The 25,149-nt window shown below is 40.3% G+C and overlaps 3 protein-coding genes and 1 non-coding gene across 14 annotated transcripts; 3 read left to right on the top strand and 1 right to left on the bottom strand.

Annotated features, from left to right (window-relative positions):
* Nucleotides 1-3,244: 3,244 nt before the first annotated feature.
* Nucleotides 3,245-5,885, top strand: LOC147058823 (large ribosomal subunit protein uL11). Of its 2 annotated transcripts, none has more exons than XM_085906925.1 (6): nucleotides 3,245-3,412; nucleotides 4,409-4,482; nucleotides 4,790-4,888; nucleotides 4,966-5,047; nucleotides 5,362-5,448; nucleotides 5,748-5,885. In XM_085906925.1, the coding sequence occupies exons 1-6, from the start codon at nucleotides 3,376-3,378 to the stop codon at nucleotides 5,864-5,866; spliced, it is 498 nt and encodes a 165-aa protein (XP_085763051.1). In that variant the 5' UTR covers nucleotides 3,245-3,375; the 3' UTR covers nucleotides 5,867-5,885. The 2 variants fall into 2 exon arrangements, with proteins under 2 accessions (XP_085763051.1, XP_085763052.1); XM_085906926.1 differs by having other exon boundaries at nucleotides 3,276-3,508.
* Nucleotides 4,523-4,650, top strand: LOC147058824 (small nucleolar RNA SNORA65). The gene has a single exon (XR_015065779.1). It is a non-coding gene; the product is annotated as a small nucleolar RNA SNORA65 (small nucleolar RNA).
* Nucleotides 5,886-6,719: 834 nt separating the features above from the next.
* On the bottom strand, nucleotides 6,720-10,065 carry pole3 (polymerase (DNA directed), epsilon 3 (p17 subunit)). Its single transcript, XM_085907266.1, has 4 exons — nucleotides 9,720-10,065; nucleotides 8,356-8,441; nucleotides 7,863-7,981; nucleotides 6,720-7,746 (listed from the first exon to the last, which is right to left on the bottom strand). Exons 1-4 carry the CDS (start codon nucleotides 9,783-9,785, stop codon nucleotides 7,571-7,573), a joined length of 447 nt encoding a protein of 148 aa, XP_085763392.1. The 5' UTR covers nucleotides 9,786-10,065; the 3' UTR covers nucleotides 6,720-7,570.
* Nucleotides 10,066-10,096: 31 nt separating this feature from the next.
* Nucleotides 10,097-24,715, top strand: kmt5b (lysine methyltransferase 5B). 10 transcript variants are annotated; one of them, XM_085907260.1, is made up of 10 exons: nucleotides 10,097-10,257; nucleotides 16,788-17,045; nucleotides 17,124-17,271; nucleotides 17,421-17,586; nucleotides 17,671-17,780; nucleotides 17,877-18,043; nucleotides 18,619-18,638; nucleotides 18,748-18,884; nucleotides 19,160-19,359; nucleotides 19,546-24,715. In XM_085907260.1, exons 2-10 carry the CDS (start codon nucleotides 16,877-16,879, stop codon nucleotides 21,009-21,011), a joined length of 2,583 nt encoding a protein of 860 aa, XP_085763386.1. In that variant the 5' UTR covers nucleotides 10,097-10,257; nucleotides 16,788-16,876; the 3' UTR covers nucleotides 21,012-24,715. The 10 variants fall into 10 exon arrangements, with proteins under 10 accessions (XP_085763386.1, XP_085763385.1, XP_085763383.1 ...); XM_085907259.1 differs by lacking the exon at nucleotides 10,097-10,257 and adding an exon at nucleotides 14,448-14,566; XM_085907257.1 differs by lacking the exon at nucleotides 10,097-10,257 and adding an exon at nucleotides 14,635-15,002 and having other exon boundaries at nucleotides 19,546-24,714.
* Nucleotides 24,716-25,149: the final 434 nt, after the last annotated feature.

Consider the following 25,149-nt stretch of genomic DNA (forward strand, 5'->3'; position numbering starts at 1 on the left):
CCATAGACAACGACTACTACTTCGCCATAGTAGCAGTAGTAATTCAAAGTTATATAACAAATGTGCAGGAGCATGAAGCCTACAAACAGCCCAGACTGAAGTGGGAGAGAGGTACAGTATAATGTGTGTAAACTGGTACACAACTGAGTAACATCTAGTTAAAATGTTTTCAAGGACATCCATTTAAGGTTGTCCTGAAAAACAACAATCAGTCCTGATTTGTGTGTGTGTGTGCGTGTGTGTGTGTGTTTATATGTCTCCTATTCAGTTCTGATTTGTGCGTGCGTGTGCCTGTTATTATTATTCATATGGCAATAAATAGAAAAAAAAGAGTGCTATTATTAATCAGAGCATAGAATAATGCGACACCAGGCTTATGCAAATAGGAAATTTGCAATCATTGTCTTTGAAAATAGACATATAATGTTGTTTCATAATATTGGACGTGAATTTCTGACCATCACTTATATTCATGATGCATATTAAACAGCTCCACAGTGATGATCTCTGCTTCTCACCCACTTACTTCCTCTTGTGCTCTGTTTCTATTCCTGTGGCGCAGCACTGAGTCAAAGAATGAAAACATGTTAACATTTTTGTTCTGCATGTCATTCTACAAAAGTATGTCAACCGAAAGCAGTTGCATGCGGTTTTGATCACTGTGATCCGATGCCATGTTACGCTTCTACAGGGACATTTGACCAGCAAGCGGCCCATTATCCTGCTACAGAAGATGTTCAGCTACTCAGCTCCCCCACGTGCACCACTCAGGCCACCTCACACACACACACACACACACACACACACACACACACACACACACACACACACACACACACACACACACACACAAAAATGTGCATGATTTAGTAAATTCCTGTGATGAAATTAGACTCCAAACAATTACTTATTAATCTTACTTTAGTCAAACTTTTTTTTGCGGGCCGCATTGTAGTAATAGCTTCTTTTGGGGGGCTATTATGACTGTCAACCCAAATAAATGTATGAGCAGCTCATATTATAAAAAGTAAAAGCTACAAAACAAACTGACAAATAACTCGTTTTCAAATCAGATGAGTAAAAACTGGTCAAATATTAAAAAAAAAGATATTCTTAAAAGTGAAGACAATTTGCAATTCTAGTAATGATACACCAATTTGATGCACAATCTGTCTTTGCGGGCCACATCTGGCCCCTGGGCCTTGAGTTTGTCACCTGTGATCTAAACAACTGTCAGAGAAGGAAAGGTTTTCTTAAGCCCTTTGTCTCCAGTGAATACAATTTTTAAGAGTAAAATTTATATCGTAAATCACTGAAAGAATACATCAAAAACAATTAACTGCGATCACAAATATTTGACTTCATTTGTGTGGTTGAGTATGTATCATAATCAAGTTATGAAGAAAAATTAAGAAACGGGTCTTCATAATGGAGACAATTTATTTTAAGCATACTCATGATCTTTTCTTGTTTCTTAATAATCATTCTCTTATCTCACTTAATGCTGGTGGTCTCAGCAACGATGTTAAAAGAAAATTGTTTTTTTTCCATGAAAGCACTCAAGCAAACTGTATTCTTCCCCAAGAAACATACTCTACTATTGATGAAGATGAAAAATTCTGCTCCAATTGGTGGGGAGATAAAGTTATTTTATGTCACGGCTCTAACAAGTCTGTTGCGGTAGCCATTTTATTTCACAATTTTGATGGAAAAGTAAATAATTTATACAAGGATAGGAATGGACGCTGGATGTCATGTGTTTTAGAAATTAGTAGCTGCTTCTTAATAATAGGGAATGTTTATGTTTATAATTGGTATTTATATTACAATAGCTCAAAACAGAAATGTCTTACTTGAAATATAACACAATATAAAAATATCAAGCAAACTATACTGCAGCTAAAATATCATCTTAGGGTTAGGAGGTGACTGACATGGTTTCAGATGAATGGCTTAATACTGTAAGCACCTGTCCAAATTTAATACTCATACAAAGCCCATCTTGAATCATTTCTGCCAGGAATTCAACATTTTGTATCCTTGTAGGCAAGCAAACCCAGACGAGCAGATATTCTCTTGGAATAAATCAAATGGTTCCTACAAATCACGACTTGATTTTTGGTTAATTTCAAATGCTTCTGCTCAGTGGAATGGGGATACGAGTATTTCTGCTGTGCCTCTAAAATTGATGCTCAATCCTATCTGAATTTAATCTCTCATCCATTCATTTTCTGAACCACTTACTCTCATGAGTGTTGCGGGCATGCTGGAGCTTATCCTAGCTGACTTCACGCAGTAGTCGGGGGGACATCTTGAACTGGTTGCCAGCCAACTGCAGGGCACACATAGACGAACAACCATTCTCTATCACACTTACACCTACGGGCAATTTTGAACGGTTAATCGGCCTACCATGCATGTTTTGGGTATGTGGGAGGAAACCGGAGAACCTGGAGGAAACCAACGGAGGCAAATCAAGACCGGAGCTGGAATTGAACGCACAACCTCTGGACTGTGAAGCGGACGTGCTAACCAGTGCCCCACCGTGCCTCCCTTCATGATGATTTCTGAGGCAAAAATCACTTTAGAAGAATCTCTTGATAAAGCCCCAAGGTGTGATTGTTTTACACACAGTCTGGATTCATAAAAGGTCGATCCTTACGCGACAAGATTAGTTTAATTTGAGATCTTGTTGATTAGAACCATTTAATTGAAGGTGAAGCCTTCCTTCTGTTCCTCGATTTTTACAAGGCAGTTGATATGATCAAGCATGGTTTGGGTATTTCTAATCTTGGAAAAAAAAATTGGATTTGGATGTAAGTTTAAAACACACTAACAGCTCGATGTCACTGCCTTATTGTACTTCACAAAGATTTAATAGAAATAAGGGTATTATACAAGGATGTCCCACAAGCACTTTCTTGTTCATAATGGCAATTCTTTCTTTGTGACTTTGGTAAACTATCTGCAGCTATCAATCTGCCAACTCACAATGTCAATGTATTTTTTTAACAATGTCAACAAAATCCCTGAAATTCTTGGCAATTTTGAAAGTTTCTTAACATTAAAAATGTATCTATTTTTTAATTTGGAAAACTATGCTCCATAACATATCAATATGTGAAATACCATTGTGTTTGTAGCATTGATAATAATCCAAATGGAGGAAACAATTCCAGTAGTATTCTGACGCTACTGACGTGACATCTCGCGATATTTGCTGCAGGTATATAGTGCGATCGCCCCCCCACACTTTCTTTCTTTCTGTCTTTCTTCCCTTAGCGGTGACGGTGCAACAGTAATCGGTCGTCCCGAATCGGGTTCATCCGACACCCTCACCAATCAAGCTGAACTGAGCTCAACCTCGATACCAATATGCCTCCCAAATTCGACCCCGGCGAGATCAAAGTTGGTACGTTTATCCGGTCAAATGGTATAAAGCAGACGCTTGTTTGACAATCAAGATGGACTCGCGCTCTGTCGACCTCACCGCTGAACATTCACCATGGTAATATTTGGATTCGACCTGTGACTGACGTCCATGTGATTGATCGCAATTTGTTTTGTAACTAAATCCCGCTGATGTGTTAAATTTAGCAAGGCGAACGACTTACTACACGATCGACCCATTCGTGCCCGCCACGTGGGCTAACTGGTAGCTGCCTTCGATAATGGCGGCGCAATGGTGAAGCCACTTTTAATCCAAAGACACCCGCATGCGTTAGTCTCTTTTGCGAGGGACGTCAAACGTTTGCTCGGATGAATTTCGGTAGCCTACTGTTATTGTCCAACTTTTGGCATGGTTTATGAACATTAAGGCGGTGGAATCCGAAGGCACTTCTCAAAGTAGCATGGATGCCAAAAAGGCCTTGATCCCAGCAGACACACCTAAAATCACCAGTGAAGCACAAAACCCAGTGCATTGTTAAAACAATAAGTTGATACTTATCAGTATCTTTTTATTTACAAATCGCTATAGAAAACCTATGTAACCACGTTCCAACATTTCACAAATCTGACACTGATGGTACTGGGTCAAATATTACAGTGGGTACTCCAATGGGGGCGAAAAAGGTTGAGCCTTTAGTTTCAGGTAAGATTATGCCCGCATGGTGTTCTTTGACGTTATTGTCACAGCAGAAATGCATATGCAAGCTTTTATGCAGAGTTGCCCACGTTTTTGTTGAAATGGATGCCATGCGCAAATGCAGTTGACCCATGCGATGTATTTTTTTTTAATGTCAAATACATTATGTAAATGCAAACTGAAAGATATTCTGTTGTACTAAATATGAATGGACACAAGTCACGCAACACAATCATTGCCCTGTACAGTTTGTTTGCACTAATGAGCTTAATGCTACGTGAATGTTTAAATCACATTTTTGGAAACTGATATGTTTTGCAGTGTACATGAGATGCACAGGAGGAGAGGTTGGTGCCACATCAGCCTTGGCCCCCAAAATTGGCCCCCTGGGTCTGGTAAGTATTTTGCTAGTGCTTTACACAAGCCAAACAGCCTCCCGCCACTATGCCTGTCTGTCAGAGTGACTCGGTGTAATCCAGTGGAGGCTTAGAGTGACCCAGCTTTTAGGAAACAGGGCTGCCCCAAACAAGTGGTCAACCCTGTGCCAAAAGTCTGGAACACTCCTTGTACTTATCAAATCTTTCTGTACCTTTGTAACATTTATCCAAGAGGAAGGATTTGGGTGACTTTTTCACTCTGAGGCTAGTTGTCACAAATATCTCAAAGATAGTTTGTGTGAATTTTCTTTTTGTTCTCTTGCAGTCTCCCAAGAAAGTTGGTGATGACATTGCCAAGGCCACCGGTGACTGGAAAGGCCTGAGGATCACCGTGAAGCTGACCATACAGAACAGACAGGCAGCGGTATTGACGCTTTTGCTTTCATTGAATTGAGGACGCGCGTCGCTCCCATTCCTATTTTGACTTGATTTTGTCTTTAGATTGAGGTGGTTCCGTCTGCCTCTGCGCTCATCATCAAAGCGCTGAAGGAGCCCCCTCGTGACCGGAAGAAGGTCAAGAACAGTAAGTTACTGTTATTGAAACAATTATCGTTGCTAATGTATAATGAAATATCTACAGTCTTCATGGTGTCTTGCAGAGACTTTGTCTTTGCACTTGGCAAAATTCATAGGTCAATGACCTACAGCACAGTTAACGTGTATTAAACTCTGTCTAGATTTTCTTTTGGGGGGGGGCACAGGAATGGCAACATGATTGACACATTTTTGGAAAGAAGTCGCACACTAGAGCTGTACTTGGTTGTGGAGTGTCAGAATTCATTAATTTGTATCCACCCCTCAACATGTCCTCTTAATCTTTGTTTTCCCCCCCCCCAGTCAAGCACAGTGGAAGCGTGACCTTCGATGACATTTTGGGTGTTGCTCGTGTCATGCGGCCTCGGTCCATTGCAAGGGAGATGTCTGGTAAGTTGAATTTTGCAGGATGGGATTTGTGTATCCAAGGCTCTGTCTTACTGCAATTGGTTATTGTGCTATTTAGCCTGTCTGTAACCGTGACAGACTATATGACAGTGGAGGCTCAGATCTACTCAGCTTTTATTCAGTAAACAGATTTGCCCAATGTAATGGACAACTCTGCCGTAAAGTTTGGATCACTATTATAGAATTCGTACAAAAATATGCCCCACTCGGTGTCCAAATATCTAAGGTTTAAAGAAATGTGATTTGTTTTATTGAAATTAATGGCGGTTTTGTTTTGCCAGGAACCATCAAGGAGATTTTGGGTACAGCTCAGTCTGTTGGCTGCACCATCGATGGTCGTCCTCCTCACGATGTCATTGATGACATCAACAGTGGCAAAATCGAGTGCCCATCTGAGTAATAAATTGTTGGAAATTGAATCACTTTGCCTCCTTTTTTCTTTCACACATTCACAAATCATGAAATAGCCTGGTGTGAGAAGCTCAGAAAAAAATGACTATAAAATAATTTTAGTGGAGAGAAATTGTATATCAGACAGCAACAGATGTGGCTTTCTGATCACTTCTGCCAATCTATGATGTCCATCCATTTTCTGTACCGCTTGCACCCACGGGGGTTGTGGGCATACATAGCCTATCCCAGTTGTCATCGAGCAGCCAGTCTCAGTGCACACAGAGACGAACAACCATCCGCACTCACACTCTCGGGCAAATTTGGAGTGCTCAATCGGCTGACCCACGCATGTGTTTTGGGATGCGGAGGAAGCCCACGCAGGCCCGGGGAGAACATGCAAATTCCGCACAGGGAGATCTGTGATGTCATTTAATCAAATTAGGATAAAGCTCCCCCAATAGGGTTGTTGCTCAAATAACTTGTGGCAGCAGATTCAAACCTTGCTAGCTCGTACCGTAATAGGCTTAAATCTAAAGCAGTAGTGGCTGTCAGCTACCCCGCTTTTGCGTTAACGTTTTCAAAGTGAATAAAATAGCGTGGCCTTTGAAAATTGCAAAAAGCCTTCTGGCGATGTTATTTTTTCATTATTTATCACTGACTTAATGTTTACTGGTTTCCACAAAAGAGGGCCATGAAACGAGAGATTACATTTTGATAACTGTATACACTACTGCCACCTATTGGTGACAGTCTTTGACCTATTTCCGTAAAACCGCACAAATTGTCGCTTTGGCTATTAAACATTTAAAAACCTTGAACGGGGCTTGCTTGGGTCGAAGCAAAAAACTGTTGTATACAACTATATATTCAGATCGTTTTTAATTTAGAATTCAGTAAAAACCTATTGAAAAATTTGACTCATGAAAATCATACAAAAGTATAAATTGATTTTACTATTAAAAGAATAGACCAGTAGTGCAGCAAAATGCAGTCTAAAACATCTCCATTTGTAAACAAGTGTATGATTTTTTTCTTTTACTAATACATCCCATGGTGCACAGTATCTGACATCGACATGTTAAAGGTTCAGCAGAAAATTCAACACCTTGCGATCAATTACTGAAGCGTCATCTTCATCCAACGTGGCAATATACGCACAACACTGTTTGCCCATTCATAATTATCGGTATCAATTTAATCTTTTTTTCTTTACTGTTCCTGTGCACCTCACATCAATCGTGCAGTAGATGTATAAAACTATACAACCATGTGCTTTTAAAGTTCATATGGAGGATGGAGAATATTGAACCCATATAGTCAATTTTATGAATCCCACAAGAATAATTTGTGGCTCAAGTTTAGAAGCAGTCATAGCATTAAAAAGTGATAGCACATCAGTATGCTGGGAAAGAATGATTTTACTTTGGCTATTTTACAAATCTAACCCGTTTGTTACTCTGAGACAGTTGATCCAAGATGGGCTTTAGTAAGGAACCAGGTCAACACCAGTTCGTCAGGGTGTGTTCAAATTTGTCATGGCAGAAGGACAGAGACTTGAAAATATGCTGTGCTTTGTTTTCAATTTTGGATTTTAGGAATGACAGAGACAAAAAGTAACAACCCCTACGACTGGGACCTGTGATGACCTCACAGCAGCTGATTTGAGTGCATTTCATTCGTTTAACAGCGCTCCAGACAATGGGAATTGTCCTCAGTTTTCTACCTCCTCTTCCTCCACCTCATTCTCTGCTTCAGGCTCTTCATCCATGTGTTCCTCCTCCTCTTCCTCCTCCCGACACTTATCATTTTCAGAGTCTGTCTTCTTTTCTTTATCTTTGCGCTTCTGCTCTGACACCTCCTTCTTTCCCTTTTGGCCCTTCTTATAAACTGTTAAAGAAAACCAACAAAACCAAATGGGGTGAAAAAAATTCATGGTTAAATGCAAGTCTGCTCTGACATAAGATGCAAACTTTCAGATATGGTTTAGTGTGATTGAGGCAAACCTTCCAAAGCTTCTCGAAGAGGCTCCATAAACCGCTCAAACTCCATTTCCTCCATTGCAGCTAAGACGTCGCCTGCATTCAGAGTTTTTCGCTTGGCTTTCAAGGCAAAGTTGTTTGCACTGTAACATAAAAATATAAACAAAAATGTTCTTTATTTTCATTAGGTGGCTGTGGGAAAATTGGGGTTGAAGGCCCCTTTTGGTGATGAACATAAAATCGTCATGTATTCTCAAACAAGCCTCATCTAACACGATGTTTTGAATAACTGTCACATGATGAAGACAATGGATGTGATCCAGGTTGTTATGGCAATGACAGAAATAATATTCTCCTCTTCATAAGGCAGCAAAATGAATATGAAGCTGCTGTTTACAATGTCAAATTACTGCATAAATGAATTGGAAATACTTTCAAATATGCATTCAAGCAAAAGGGGAAGTTGCTGTTTGCACACTTGACATTAACTTTGTGAAAGAGTTGTCTCTCTTCTTACCAAGATGTTGCATACAACACAAACACACTGGCAGCTTGGGATATTGCTCTCCGTGCTTCTTTTGACACATTTACCCCATCTGGGAGCTGTTGAAAACAAACGGTGCGGGGGAGTTATCTCAAAGCTATGAACATGTTCAGGACTACACAAGCTGACATTTAATATTTATCTACACAAGGACCACAACATATTCCTGCAAAATGAACAGTGGTACTTGTCAGAATGTTCATTTGTGTTCTTGAGTTAAACCCAAAAGAGGATAGAAGAGACTGCCTGCTGTATGCACACTTGCTCCATTTTTGCTCCTCTTATTTTTTTATTCATTTATTTATTTTATTCATTCATTCATTGCTCTTATTTATTTATTCATTGTATGTGCCTTCTTGTTTTTACTTTTTGTGTTGTTACTTGAATGTTTTGTTTGTCCGTGATGTAATATGTCATGTCACCGTGGGACAGTTGGAAATGTAATTTCGATCTCTTTGTGTGTTTTGGCATGTGAAGAAATTGACAATAAAGCAGACTTTGAATTCTTCAATTTACCTCACAATCTTAAATTGTATCTGCTTGGAATCACTCCCAGTTCACTAAATAGTGCACTAAATGCAGCCCATAATGCATTTTAAAATGCAGTGAGCAACAAATCACTCCAATTTCTAGGTAAATTAAAACCTTGACGGACATTTTATGCTGTGTATTAATTTTGTAAAATACATAAAGCCTAAAACAGCGGAGTGTTATTATAATTTTAACATTAAAGTTGCGAGTTAAAAACGATATTTTTTTGTATGACATTTACACAAACTGGCTTTGATGCACTGTCATAATTATGCGACAGCAATGACGTAATTAAAGTCGCGCCCGATAAGCGTTGGAAACTTGTCATTTGACTGAACTTACTTGAAATATACTATAGTTTAAAAAGAAAAAAAAAAGTCCCTATGCGGTTCTCGGGAAACACTTAATAATAACACTGACTTTATGTCCAGAGGATCAGATCATATTTGGAGCAGGATTCCCAAGTTTATGTTGACGCATGCTTAGGCGGTCAACAACTATATAACTACGTTATACTGCTTTCCTAATTCGGATATTAGTAGATTAAACATTTAAATAATTTATTTTCTTCCCCCCCCCCCCCCCTAATTCTGCGTAGTATGTTTAGAATTCATTTAGCTGTATTACTGAATTGTTTGTTTCATCACTCGAAAATGCATTGACGTACTGAAAGCATTGAATGACTTAACATGAAAGGAAGTACTTTTATTAAAAGAACAAGAATCCATTTCAAAAGCAGTGGACCAGCTCATGAGAGACGGTGATGAATCTGCTTGAAAGTGGCTAACTAAACTACTTTGACTCACCGCCTCTTTGATTATTCGGGTGATGACCGCGTTTGGAAGGTTGAGATCTTCTGGCCTTTCTGCCATTTCGCCCACTCCAGGAGCTTCACAACCGTCCCAAAAACTCCGTTGAGAGCTTCGCTAACACGCGCGACCAGAAACCGCTCAACTAGCTTAAAAGCTATTAGCACGAATACATTTAACGCGGTATTTTTAACACTTACAGACGACAGAGTGTTGAAATTCTGTTCGTAAGGACAGTCACGTTGAAAAACTTAGTGGTCTTTCGAACCAATTTGTTTTGAGACGTTTCCCGCGAACCGCCCCGTGTATTTCAACTTTGACCTCTGGCGCATGCGTGACGTCCAATGCGTTACATTACGTACGCAATACCACAATGGCTTCTACTCCCTCTTTTGTCTTGTAGTACAAATAGCGTCGATCTGCCGAGTCACAGTCATCATTGCTATAATATGAAACTATGTATTCAGTTGGGGAAGAAGGACGAAATGAATGTTCAGTATAGAGCCAAAGAAAGTCGTAATTACTGAAGTACAGGGTAACGTAACATTTATATTCCTTGCAATTAATTCAAATAAAAGTTAATTTCCATTTTAATGTGAAATCAAACTAAATACTGGAATTGAATTGGACACGCAAGTAGATGCCGATTGTACTGTGAGAAAGTTCCCTCTGTTTTCAAATTGTTCTGGTTTGTTTCTCTCAATTTGTTGAATAACAAGTATCTGAGCTATGAAGTAATATTTCCCTACGCGAATTAGTGACGGTAGACTTTCAGTTCAGTTCACACCTTTCTCTCACAGAGATCTATCGGCCTTCAAAGCATTAGTTTCCATGGCAGCTGGCTTCATTTATTAATGGAGCAGCATGATGCAGCCCACACAGTGTAAACCACTCGGTTTTGGAGACCATAGGACGAGTAGCTACACCCACTTGGTTCAAGGTGCTGTATCTTTTTTTCTGGGCTGTGCTCCAGGACACTAATGCTGACTTGAATCACAAATAATCTCCGTAGTTGGATATGAACGGGATACATTTTATTAAATTATGTTCTGTCAATCACAGGGTATACACTAAATGTATTTTTATTGTAAGCACTAGATACATGCATACATGCATAATGCCTACCTACCTACCTACCTACCTACCTACCTACCTACCTACCTACCTACCTACCTACCTACCTACCTACCTACCTACCTACCTACCTACCTACCCACCTACCTACATACATACATACATACATACATACATACATACATACATACATACATACATACATACATACATAGTACAATAAATGTGGCTGCAAGCGTTATGGGATGAACACTGTATCGTTTTTATTTTTTTATTTTATTTAATAATATAATAATAATGGGAATAGGGTTATTGAAAGTACAAGAAAACAAACACAGTGGAGCCTCGATTTTCGAACGTCCCGGTTCTCGAAGAAATCGGTATTCGAACAAAAAATGCGAGATTTTTTGCTTCGGATGTCGGACGAGGACTGTTCATCTCAAAAACATAGTTTAATGAAAGTCTTAAATGTAACTGCAAATCACACATCAGAGTTTCACAACGCATGATGCCATTGTAGTGTATTTGTTTGTCCGAATCATTGTGGTTACTATGGTATGACTCCTGTTATTCATAAATAACAAAACAATGTACACGTTACCGTAAGGACAGATAGAAAAAGTATGATAGAACAGTAATTTTAGACTTCTAAAACACTTCCTTTGCCAAGATAGTAAACTATAAAATTTCACCACTTCTATTATAAAAAAATCAATAGTGTCATAAATGTTACTTTGACACCAGAAGGTATCACTGGTAATCTTAAATGGGCAGTCAAGTCAAAAATTGTCCTGACAATAATCAGTTTTATGTGGCCCCACTAGTCTAAACACAGTATTCTGATTATAAACAAAAAAATCCACCTCCTTATAAGCCATTTCAGGCTGTGGCCATTTTGCCACTTGCTGTTGACTGAAAATTACATCACTGTGCCTAAGCCTTATGCTGCATTCGGGGAAAGTGGGACTGCATGAAGTTATTTGGTGACATGAATTAAATGCGATAGATAGAATATTTATTTATATAAATTAAGGAAATTATGAAGACGGTTCACTGGGGGTCCAAATGCTTCGTGATAAACGATAACAACAAACTATCAAAATCAGCCATCTTTGTTTTTGACATTTGGCTCAAATTCATTGAGGTCGGAAGTCTCGGAAATTGGAAAATCCAAGTGAGATCATTCTCAGTTCTGACCTTCCTCGAGTAGAGCGTTAGCTTGCAAATGTCACATGACCAAACCCAAATAGACAGGTGAGCCATGATTGGTCGCTACTTGTGAGCCATGATTGGTCGCTACTTGCGACCTTAGGCACTGTGATGTAATTTTCATTATTGCAAACCTTCAAAGATAAATGGCCACTGATCTTAAGGTGTCGACTACTGTCATTGGCAGGTTGCATGAGATTGGACTAGCCAAATCTCGTAATTAATGCCCCTTAACCCTGTCAAGCATGTACCAGTCGTATTTATTTCGTGCATCATCCTACTGCAGCCAGGTTGGTTCTGTAATACACTGCTCAAAAAAATTAAAGGAACACTTCGAAAACACATCAGATTTCAATTGGGAAAAAAATACTTGGATATCTATACTGATATGGACAGTTGAATGTCTCAGGAACAAAAGGATGCCACATCTTTTGATGGAAATAAAAGTTTTCAGCCTACAGAGGGCTCAGTATATAGACACCCCAAAAATCAAAGTGAAAAAATGATGTGGCAGTTTGTGCAATTCAAAACTCTTTTCAATATCTTGTGTAGCCCCCACATGCTTGTATGCATACTTGACAACGTCGCGGCATGCTCCTAATAAGACGACGGATGGTGTCTTGTAGGATGTCCTCCCAGATCTGTCTAAGGACATCAGTGAGCTCCTGCAATGTCTAACGAGCAACCTGGTGGCGTCTGATAGAAACATTACGTCCCAAAGGTGTTCTATCGGGTTTAGATCAGGTGATCGTGAGGGCCATTCAATTGTGTCAATTCCTTCATCCTCCAGATACTGTCTGCATACTCTTGCCACATGAGGCCGGGAATGTCGTGGATCAGGAGGAACCCAGGACCTACTGCACCTGCATAGGGTCTGACCATGGGTGCAAGGATTTCATCCTGATACCTAAAGGCAGTCAGACTGCCGTTCTCTAGCCTGTAGAGGTCTGTTCGTCCCTTCATGGAAATGCCTCCCCAGACCATCACTGACCCACCACCGAACCGGTCATGCTGAATGATGTTGCAGGCAGCATAGCGCTCTCCTTGGCTTCTCCAGACCCTTTCACGTCTATCACAGGTGCTCAGTCTAAACCTGCTCTCATCTGTGAAAAGCACAGGGCGCCAGTGGCGGACTTGCCAATTCTGGTGTTCTATGGCAAATGCCAATCGAGCTCCACGGTGCTGAGTCGTGAGCATAGGGCACAGGGACGTCGTGTCCTGAGGCCACCCTCGTGAAGTCTCTTTCTGACTGTTTGGGCGAAAACATTCACACCAGTAGCCTGCTGGAGGTCATTCTGTAGGGCTCGGGCAGTGCTCAACCTGTTTCTCCTTGAACAAAGCAGCGGATATCAGTCCTGCTGATGGGATGAGGACCGTCTACGGCCCTGTGCAGCTCTCCTAGAGTAACTGCCTGTCTCCTGGAATCTCCTCCATGCTCTGGGGTTTGTACTGGGAGACACATCAAATCTTCTTGCAACAGCACGCATGGATGTGTCATTCTGGAGGAGTTAGACAATCTGCACAACTTCAGGAGGGTTAAGAAACCACCTCATGCTTCCAGTCGTTATAATGACTCTTGCTAAAGCCAACACTTGTGGAAAAACTGTTAAAAAAGATCAAGAGGGAGGAGCTTGAAATGGCCTCCACCTGCAAAACCAGTCCTGTTTTGGGGACCATCTCGTTGTTGCCCCTCTAGTGTACCTGTTGTGAATTCCATCAACACCAATGCAGCTGAAAGTGATTAACAACGCCCTCTGCCACGTGCCTGACCCAAACCTTATCAGAAAAGTGTAATTGAATTCATGCCATACCCTGATAAAAAACTGTTCCTTTAATTTTTTTGAGCAGTGTAAGTATTTTGGTCCAAATCTGAAAATGTACATTTTGGACATTTTCAACACCCAAAGGTGTTCAGTCGGGCCATAGTGTCGGAATGCGAGTAGTGTTCTTACACTGGCCCGGACCACCAATAATGTCAAACCATATGGCAGATTTGAAACCATGACCTGTGAATATGATAACCACTCAAGGACTATGCCTCCAGATTATCATCCATCGTGTAATGTTTCTGTTCAATTTCATGTTAGAAAACAAGTGTAAAATGTACTGAAACACTGTGACATTTGCATGATGAAGTTTAGAGAAGGTGAAATAAAGTTCACCTGTTATGGTTACAGTGCATCTTTTTAGGTTCTGGAAATTTTACTTTACTTTTTGAGTTGTGCTTAGTATCAGAGACTAAATGAATTCTCCCTTTAGATTGTAATCTGTAAAATACATTTCATAGACGTTTTGCCCACAAATCAATTTTTTCTACCTTTGAAAACATTTAATTTTGTGTTTGCTCAATTTCAAGCAGTCTTAATGAGTCTTATTGAAAAGTTAATTTGCAAGCGCAAACAAACAAATGACAGACATCCTACAAACTATTTTAGTACAACTCGTCATTCGGGGGACGTTGGATACTAGACGAGTAAAGTGTAGTTAAGAGTGGGGCAGTTGACAGCTACAAACTGGCAAGTTTGCCCATCGTGGCGTGGTTCTGTCTGCGCCGAAAGCAGGTATAACAGAACCCACTGCCGTGTGAGTCTTTGGGACGCGTAAATAGGTTTGTTTATGCAGCAGCACTTGTGTGTGCATCCGACCATCGCGGCCTCAAAGACAAGATAAATATGGTCGCCCATACGTGATAAGGATCGAAGAAATGCCTACAGTAACGAATAGTTCGATAGGTCTTTGCAGTCCGTTCTTGCCCCGTAAATCGTTTTGGGTCCGGACTGATGAGGACTGAGTATACCTTGGGAACTACTTTGTGTCGGTTAGCCGTGCTGCGCCTTTCTCTCACACTCGCCCGTGCTAGTCCGCCATCTTGAATTTTAATGTTAATTTTTCTTTTTTTAAAACTGTGTTTCCTGTAAAATTTACGTTGCCGTTTTATATTTCGAAGACTTTTATGAAGGGTTGTTTTATTGCACGCTTATTCGAGGGCGCCACCCGGTGAGTAAAACGTAATTTATTCTGTTTCCGATTTCTTCACTCGGGGCATTTAACGATACTATCGCGTGAAAATTATTTTTCGTCGTGTAATATAAAGTGGTTGTTGACATCATGAATAACAAATAATTAACCAATTACGTCTCTGTCATAGATTATATGTTGCATGATGTAAAACCGACAACGAATTGTTTGCTCCCAAATCAAACAAGCAAGGCTAATGGTAGTGGATTAGCGTCCGTTCACTCTGCTATTGCTGATTGGGGGGGCTTGTAAGTGGGTATTTTTCTCGTTTCTTGTGATGTATGTCGCTAAGTATCGTCGGGTTCCTCCATGGGGTCAGTTCACTTTCATCGCTGTCATATGATAATAGTAAAGGTAGTGTGTTTTACCGACCGATCGCTATTGCTTATGCTAGCTTACATAGCATGCTATGCGCGCACCCTGATGAAGTTTAAAGCTAGCTGTCTCAAGTGTTCGCTAACAAATAGCTGGCCTAAAACGATAGGAATCTGTAAGTTTAGTCATCAAAGGACCATTGTTCTCTGAAATGTATGTCTCGTTTCTTGTGTTGACTGATTTTCATGCAAATGTAGACTTATTATTATTTTGCGATGCTGCACTAGATTTCTGTCAAATCACCGTCAAAATCCAACCCTTATCAAGCGTCGCAGTGTCAGTCTTTTGGTTTGTTAAGGTTTAACGTTCGCGTTACCGGCGAACATCGACTAATTGTGAGGCATCAAGTCAGCTTTGTTTATTTCGTTTTGTCATGACATTCTGCCGGCGTCTGCCGTTGCTACAAAGCTAAGCACCTCGGACGAGCCTATCAGGCGTCGTCTTGGTGGCTAGCTCCATGCTAACCAAGGCAATGTGTGGAGCGGCACCTGTTAGCAAACAATGCAAGCTAATAGCCGACAGACAATCTCTAGCCTCCAAATGTCGCGGTGGCCTTCCGGGTTTTCATCTCGGTCAACTTTGTGCGTGCGTGCGTGCGTGCGTGCGTGCGTGCGTGCGTGCGTGCGTGCGTGCGTACGTGCGTACGTGCGTGCGTGCGTGCGTGCGTGCGTGCGCGCGGCGCGCGCCGTTGTGTTGCATTGCAAATTAATGTTTACTCGTGATGAAGAATATCGTGCGTAATGTGTTTTGGTACAAGACCAACGGTTTTCAGTTTGGATCCATGATTTGAAAACTGCTTCTCATGCCACTGTCGTTATGAATTCCATTCTGTCGCGATTATATTGTCCATGCGTTGCTGTTAAACATTGAGTCTCAATATGATCAAGTGCGTTACTGTTGCACTGACAGCAAAGCCGTGCATTATTTTAGGTTACCACTAAATAGCGCTACAGTTCCGTTTTGAAATGCTTTTCTACCGGTCTGTTCGGTCAACCCTGGCTTACTGCGGAAACTGGCAATAGCTTATCTTAGTTATATGCACTTAATTCGTGCACTCAATTCGTGGTACAAACGCCCGTTAAGTTTAGAGGGTTCAGAAGTTTTTTTTGACTCGGATGTCATTATTAACATCATTAGAATTTCACCAATTATTTATTTGCAGCACAAGCTACATACATGAATGAGTTCTAAACGTATGCACCTGTATGCTTATTGACAATCACAGTTTTCTTGAGAATTTTGTGTGAACTGCAAAATGCCCGCTTAACACAATAGGATATAATAAGATGAATATGTCATCCTTTTAAAAGGTCTCCTGTTCTTTTCTGTCCAAAACCTCTTTCACATTTTCTTCATTTGTAGTTGTATTTTTTTCTGCTGTGTTTCCAGAATTCTTATTCAAGACCCCAGTCTTCCCTACTTGAGAGTGTTTCTTCATCTCAGAGACTAAATGCAACTGGATCAGGGGGCTTGTGGGCATGAAGTGGCTGGGCGAATCCAAGAACATGGTATTAAATGGCAGACGACATGGAAACAAGTTGACCAGCGAGCAGCCCGTGAGCCAGAGCCAGTCTCGGTCTCAGCATTCACAGCGAGTCTCCCTGCGACACAACAAAACCCACCCCAGAAACCGAAGATGTAGCCGTAGTGAGTTGAATGTGCTTTTAGTTCCAAGAGTGTAGTTTAGTAGCAGCTCCACATTCTGATTCTTGTTTGTTTTTGCAGGGTTTCATGCAACCAGCCTGGAGGCTGAGAGGCGATATGTACCCTCCTCAGGAATGACTGCTAAGGAGCTCTGTGAAAATGATGACTTGACCACAAGTCTCATATTAGATCCTTACCTAGGCTTTCAGACGCACAAAATGAACACCAGGTCAGCAGCTATTTACTAAGGTGGAACTGAAGGTTGAATATTATTTCTTTTTTGCCGTAGGAATACAATATGCATCTGTCTCTGGTCTTAATTCAGTCCCAAACCGCTTATCCTCAGGATTTGTATTTGTTGTTCATTTGGCTCTACAGATTTCGGCCAGTAAAGGGAAGGCAGGAGGAGCTGAAGGAAATCATTGAACGCTTCAAAAAACATGATAACTTGGAGAAAGCTTTCCGAGCGTTGATATCAGGAGACTGGTCCCGAAACCTTTTTCTTCACAAGACAAAATCTCAAGAAAAGCTCTTTAAACAACATGTAGTGTTTCTTTGTGATCACAGTCCACTTTTTCTTTCTCAATTGTCCTGTCACTAGATGATTAACTGTAAGCTTTCCCCACAGGTATTTGTCTATTTGCGGGTGTTTGCTACTGACAGTGGGTTTGAGATTCTTCCATGTAATCGCTATTCTTCAGAGCAAAATGGAGCCAAAATTGTGGCAACAAAAGAATGGTAAGTTCATGCCACTTTGGTCATAAATTCCCTCAGTGCACATTTAAACGTTTATTGTGATGTTCATAACACACCTTTGCACCTGATGGGTTGCAGGAAGAGGAACGATAAGATCGAGTATTTGGTGGGATGTATTGCTGAGCTGTCAGAGAGTGAAGAAAACATGCTACTGCGGCATGGAGAGAATGACTTCAGTGTCATGTATTCAACACGCAAGAACTGTGCACAGCTTTGGCTGGGGCCAGCTGCTTTTATTAATCATGGTATTAGTCTTGATTACTGCCTATTGAGTTTTATGAGTAGTCTAGCAACATTGCTATCGTTTGTCTAAAGGCTGCCTGCCATTTAATTTTATTTGACAACTAAGCAGCTTTTTTCCCCATCAAGAAAATAATAGTATTGGCTTGATAGTCGATATTATTCACAAATTGACATGGTTGACAATGACAGGTTTTCAGGCGGTCACTATTCTGCCTTTAAAAGACTTCAGCCCAGTCAACCTGGGTCCATGACCTTCCTGTACAATTATATTTTGCATTAAAAGTTTACCTTCAATGACAAAACAAGTAATACATACTGCACTATTAAAACGAAAATCAAATATGAGGATTGAGAGCAGTCAAAATCTTTGAATGTTCCAATTTGATTTCATCAATGTTTTTTAATATAAAAACATGTAAATAAGTAAATAAATGCCACAATAAACCTCTTACACTTAGTAGATGCCTGCCACTTTCTGCTTCCTTTTTTGCTATGTGAGGCAATCGTGAAGTTATATGGTAAATGTTATTCACATTTGTTTAGAGGATTAATTTTTTTATTTTTCCTGCTTTTTCAGATTGTCGTCCAAACTGCAAGGTGAGTAAATCTTCAACAGTTACTTGTTGGGTTTTAATAGTGCTTTTGGATCATTTGTGAATAAGGTTGGAATGCTCTCCATTCATGGCCTTTTTTTTTTTTTTTAAAGTTTGTATCGACAGGGCGGGACACTGCCTGTGTAAAGGTGCTGAGGGATATTGAACCAGGCGAGGAAATCTCTTGTTATTATGGAGATGGATTCTTTGGGGAAAATAATGAATTTTGTGAATGCTACACCTGTGAACGGTAAATTGAAAAATGTCTTTTCATACACAGTATCATCACATAGTACGTCTGAACTTGGTTTATCTATTGTTGGTGTCAATAATTTAGTGTCATGTAATAATTAACAGAAACATTACACCTTTTGAATGATACATTACATATAAGCATTAGGATTGTGTTCATAAATTCAATTTATATTACAGAAATAGAATTAATACATTTGATGAACTTTTCAATTGTTACTTGAAGTTAGTCCTACTTTTTTTAAAATTCACATTTCATTTGTTATCGTGCAGACGCGGCATGGGAGCGTTCAAATCCAAAGCCGGACTGCCTGTTGAAGTTCCAGTGATCAACAGCAAATACGGGTTGCGGGAAACAGACAAACGTCTGAACCGTCTGAAGAAGTTAGGAGAAGGAAACCCAAATTTGGACTCTCACTCCGTAGGCTCCCACACCGATCTAGACTCTCAGGAATCGCCAAAAACACATCAATGTAAGCGTTTGTGCCGTTTATTTGCCCCACTGAGACCGCAAAGCAATGTTATGAATGAAACGTAATGTGTGGAATGCATAGTATGCTTTCCAACTGAAATGGGGTAATCTATGTATAGAAAGTGGAGAATAGTCCTTTTAATTTTTTCAACAATCTGCTGATATGTGTCCTTTTGTCTTTGTGTAGCTGCCAGAAAAAGATCTTCTGGCCTCAAGTATAAAAACAGGACTCAAACAAGACAGACTTTGTCAAGAGCCCTCACTACCTCATGTTCAAAACAAGGACGTGTAAACAATAATAGGGTACCAAAGAGACTAAAATCCCAATCAAAGCCTTCACTAAGTAAAGTCCAGTTGCGGAGTCGCAGAAGGGGTGCAGAGCCCAAGGCATTGGCCAAAGGTGAGACTTGCCAGCTGGGTCTCAGGGACTCAAAGGTGTCGCTGTGTAAAGGCGTCTCCGTAAAGAAGGAGAAGGATGGACAGGAGCTGGTCCAGCAGGCGCTTAGCCAGCGGGGCTGCTTGACGCGTCATGCCGCAAAGGAAAACGTGAATTTAACGGTTGTGCAGCATGGTAAGGGTTGCCTCTCCTCAACATACAGAACTCGCAGGTCCACCAGGACACTAGTCAAAGCCCAAGAAACAGCAGGTGGTGTCAAGCTGAATCCTGGTGCTATGCACAACTTGAGCCCAGCCCCTGGTCCCGTGGTCATTAAATCCGAGCCATCGGACATGGAGGAGTATCTCCACCACGGGATCGGTTTGGAGCAGCCGCAATTAGATCCCAGCTATGCCCAAAGGGGCTCATGCGCAAGACTGAAACGGCCGACGCGGCTCGGGACAGAGCGAACAATTAAATGTGAGGACTCTTACGGTGAACCGTTCATGCCAATGGCATCTGGTCATTCCGCCAACTACTCTGACTGTGGGAAGGTTCTGTTGAGCTTCTCTGACCGGCACAGGGACTACAACGGGGTTGCCAATGGCCGAAAATCCCTCCGCAGGGACAAAGGTAAGAGTAGCTGTCGCTCACAGGACAAGGGCAAGAAGAAGCGCAGGATCACTCGGTACGACGCGCAGTTGATCCTAGAGAACACAACGGGTCTCCCCAAACTGACGCTTCGTCGACGGAGGGACAGTAGTAGCAGCAAGACCAGCGATCCCAACGATCTCATTGGTTCTTCCAGTCTTTCTGCCTCATCGGTGAACTCTGCCTCTTCCAGCAAGATTAGCATCAAGTTCAGCAAGGACCACGACAAGGACAAAGGCAGTTCGTACATAGCCAAACTTAATAACGGCTTTGCTCCAGTCCACAGTAACTCGACAAAGCTAAAGATACAGCTGAAGAGAGAGGACGACGCACGGAGAATCACCCCGATGAAGGCGGATCAGGTGTCATTTCACGGTGACGCGTGTCCGGGTTTTGAGGCTAGAAGTGCTGGACATCGGACCCAAAAGATTCTGGCAGATCCGTCGTCTGATGATGAGAACGATGCAGATGATGACGATGATGACTACTTTGACAATGATTTTGAAGACGATTTCATTCCACTTCCCCCTGCAAAACGTCTGCGACTCATTGTGGGTAAAGACTCCATCGACATTGATATCTCCTCCAGGAGGAGAGAGGATCAGTCTCTGAGACTCAATGCATAGCTTGTGGAACTCATCACTCCTCTCCTTGTAAATAAAGCTTGTAAATAAAGAAAACAAGCTAATCAACTCTTGCGTTGATGTAAAATAAGTTCAGTAATTTAAAAATAAAAATCTCCCAAAAATTTGCCTCTGGGCCAGTATTCATAAAGATTCAGAAGCGTCACCAGAGAGCCCCCGGTTTTAAATAAGAACAATTTAAACTAGGAGTCAAGTTGAGATGAAACTTAATTTTATTTTGACTTCTAATTGGGTGTGCTCCTCAAAATCCACCCTCTCGCCCCAAAATCATCTTTGAATGTTTCGATAAAATCCCTCACAGTGCTTAACAAATTTCTTAGGCAACTTATTACAATCAAAGAAGAGACCATCCAATATCATGGCATGCTTTAAAGTAGACTTGTTCAATATCGATGAGCTCTTAAACTTGTGAAGATGCAGTAATATGGACCTGTTGCGTCCATTCAGAAGACTGAAAAAATTTCACCTTCTCTGAGGACAGGATTCATTATGTATACTGGCCTAGAACATTACTAGAAGGGGCTGGTAACATAAAACAAATCGACTCAATTTCAATTGCATTCATGACCTAATGTGATTTTTTTTTTTTTTTTTTTTCTTCCACCACTGGTTTACATCAACACGTTGTATCTGTTTTACCATTCACAGACAATTTTATAAGCAATTGTCATGGTTCTCATTTGGAATTTTGAGAATGAGGCCAACTGGAACAGCATTTATGTGTTGCATTTTGTTGACTGTTGGTTGACAGCTGTTGATTGAGCCTTCCAAACCACATCCAATCAACTGGACAATTAAAACTGCATCAAAGTCAAGTCAGCCAAACCACATAAAACACCAGCTAAGGTGCCTTGCGATAGTATTAGCCCCCCCATGATTTTTTTACCTTTTGCAACATTTCAGGTCTCAAAACATAAAATTGAATTTTTGTGTGTATGTGTGAAAAGGATTTGAAATGATCTCCCCCACAAGTGTATCACTTTTGCACATTGAGATGTGGAAATTTCTGCCCATTCTAACGTGCTAAACATCTCCAGATCAGGTCGATTAGCTGAATAGCATTTGTGAAAAGTTGTTAACAATTGGCTTCAGGTCTGGACTTTGACTTGGTCATTTAAACACCTGGATATGTTTAGTTTTGAACCATTCCATTGGCGATTTTACTTTGTCAGAAGATAAACCCTGCATCTTATTCTCAAGTTTGTTTGTTTTTTGCAGATTTTTTCTTAAATGGCCCTGTATTTTGCATCATCCATCTTCCAGTCCCTGCTGAAAAAAAGCAGCCCCAGACACCAAATCTTTAACGTTCCAGCGTCCCCCATGCGGGACAGCTGCTTTGTATTGTTTGCCAGGGAAGGCCAAGGCTCTACCTACCTTGTGGCTACTTGTGATACACAACTAAGCAGGTGCATTTATATTAAGACCAGGTAACACACAGATGGACTAATCATCAGTCAATTTGGTCAACATTGGAGCAGTCAGAAATCAGCTACTGGCCTACAAAGGAAATAGGGGGTGAATTATTTTGCACATCCTACATTTATTATTATTAAGCCTTAAATGTTGCAGAAGTTCAAGGAGGAGTGTTAATGCTGTCTCAAGACAATAGCTACTTTAACTGTATTATTTGATATCAGATGGCTTTCTGTCCTACCCTTTTGATTGTAAGCTACGTCCATACAATATTTTTGTTTAGATCACGGGTCGCCAGCAACAAATAGGAGTGCTACCGGTTTAATACACACTTCTGAAATGACAAAACTGCTAAAACGACCTTTATGGTTGCAACCTTAGCGCGATATAGAAAATTGATGGATGGTATTCATGTGCGTGAAGACATGTTCATGATTTTTCACAATTACAAACTACAGTTTATGAATGTAGGAAACTATGCAACATGTTATTCCTATTTTCAAATAACTCTTGACAACATTCCAAGGAAATCACAATGCCCCATCACTGGTTAGCTATTCTTAGAACAAGGCTGCCGGCTACTCATGCGATCCTTGAGGGATAGTTGTGATCAATGTTTGGGCAGTGGGATGGTTATCTTAGAAATTCCTCATTCCTTGTGTCTTTTGTTTGGAAGGCACCCCACATAACGGGAAAAAAAATATCTCCCTACGCTCCCCCTCAAATTATTTCCGTATTCAGTAGTAGTCGATTTACTGGCAGCAAATGTTGGACTTGGTTACTTTCACGGCAAAAGTTGCAACTCGCCCTGTGCAATTTAGAATGCAGAAAGATCATCTTGTTCTTGAATAGTCTTGGTTGCAGAATTGAAAATTGAGAGAATTGTTTTATGTTCAACTATTCCTTTCAGTGAGTGCAATTGTTATATTCATAATGGACATCAATATTGTAGAAAGTGTACAGTGACTATCCACTCTGTCTTATAGGCAGGTTTTTATTAAGCCCCCCCACGTCATAGTTTGTATTTTTTTTTTTGTATGTCAGAAACCATGCTGACTGTTCAGTGTGGTGCTGTTGGTCCAGGAGCATTATAATATTGCTAAGTCACTTCATTTAGATTAATGTGCCATGTTTTAATTACTGCAGTCTCTAAACCTGGGACTTTTCTTTCATTACTGTCAGCATTTGTTTTGTAAAATGTAAACGAGTTCGTCAAAACAAATCTAAGCACATGGTTTTGTTGTTCATCACTATTTAAATGAGCCAATGTTTCTTTCGTTTTAGAGCCACTCTGTAATAAAAACATGGCAAATCAAAGTTGTTTTGTATATGCATAAATGTGACCTTGACTTTAAAACGTCTTATTAAAAAAAAAAGTAATTTACAGAAAGACTGGCTTATGTTGGATAATCAGTTAATATTTTTAAGAGAAGACTCTTAATTTCATTTTTCTTGGAGTCATTTTGAAATGCTGTTCATCAACACAGTTTGAGAAAGCACATGATCTCAAACAGACATGGTTCGGAATCAGTCATTTCACCTGTGGTGCTATGCTTTCCTTTCTGTCGATTTCTTGCCTGTCTCATAGTGTTGCACATGGCAGCACAAGGTCGAACTTCAACTCACTACAAATATTCGCGTCATTCTCACAATTTCTGAAATAATATATTCAATATCAACAGGTGCCTTAAGCAATTTGACCAAATTTAAAGACAAAATCATTCAAAATGCTCAGCTTCCCTCTTGAAATTGTTGCATTTACTACTGTCAGTCTTTCTGTCTATTATTTTTCTCCTCACTGGAAGTTAAACAGCCCAATAGATTGAGGGATCAACTATAAAAAAAATGTTTACCTACTTTTTGTGTTATGTACTGTTCATATCACCAGCAGCTAATCATCGTTTTCCAATGGGCTTTGTCCGTCCCCTTTGTCAGATTGTCTGCATCCTACTACACTGTTCCAGATGTACCATTTGTGTGCTCTTTGTCCAATAGACAGCTGTCAACTTTTTGTATTGAGTCAAAGAGGAAACAAAAAATGTAAATAGTTTGCAAACATTTAGCGTGTTGCGTGGTTAGTGGGAAACCTGTAAAGAGAATTAAAACTGGGCAGTGCATCTATTGTCCAATATGTAAATCACGTGAACACGCCTTGTACTTATTTAACAGTTTTGAATACTTGAAAACTATATAAAATTGCTTTGTGACTCATTTCTTGATCCTCTCTTGAGCAAAAGTACTGCAAAACAAGAGTCAGTTTGTTTTTCAAAAAGCACTAACTATTGATCGGATGGATGAATGGATGGCTTAATGGATGGATGGATACATGGATGGATGGATACATGGATAGATACATGGATGGATGGATGGATGGATACATGGATAGATACATGGATGGGTAGATGGATGGATGGATGGATGGATGGATGGATGGATGGATGGATGGATGGACAATTACAGAAAGAAAAAGAATTAGAAAAGAAAGAAACCCCAAGATAAACATGGATGAATAAGAAAATATATAATATTAATTAATATTTTTTTTTAAACTGCCAGGGATCCGAAATAAATATTAAGAAACGTTGAAAACATTGAAATGGTAACATAATTTCAGCTTTAACGTTTTTAGAACCAAGTACAAAATGGAATTACAACTATTGCTACAGCGCGTTTCGTATCAAAGGTCCCTTGTTTCTTTTCGTAGTTA

Source organism: Syngnathus leptorhynchus, chromosome 3 (assembly GCF_054491065.1).
Source record: "Syngnathus leptorhynchus isolate UIUO chromosome 3, UIUO_Slep, whole genome shotgun sequence".
Classification (NCBI taxonomy): Eukaryota; Metazoa; Chordata; class Actinopteri; order Syngnathiformes; family Syngnathidae; genus Syngnathus; species Syngnathus leptorhynchus.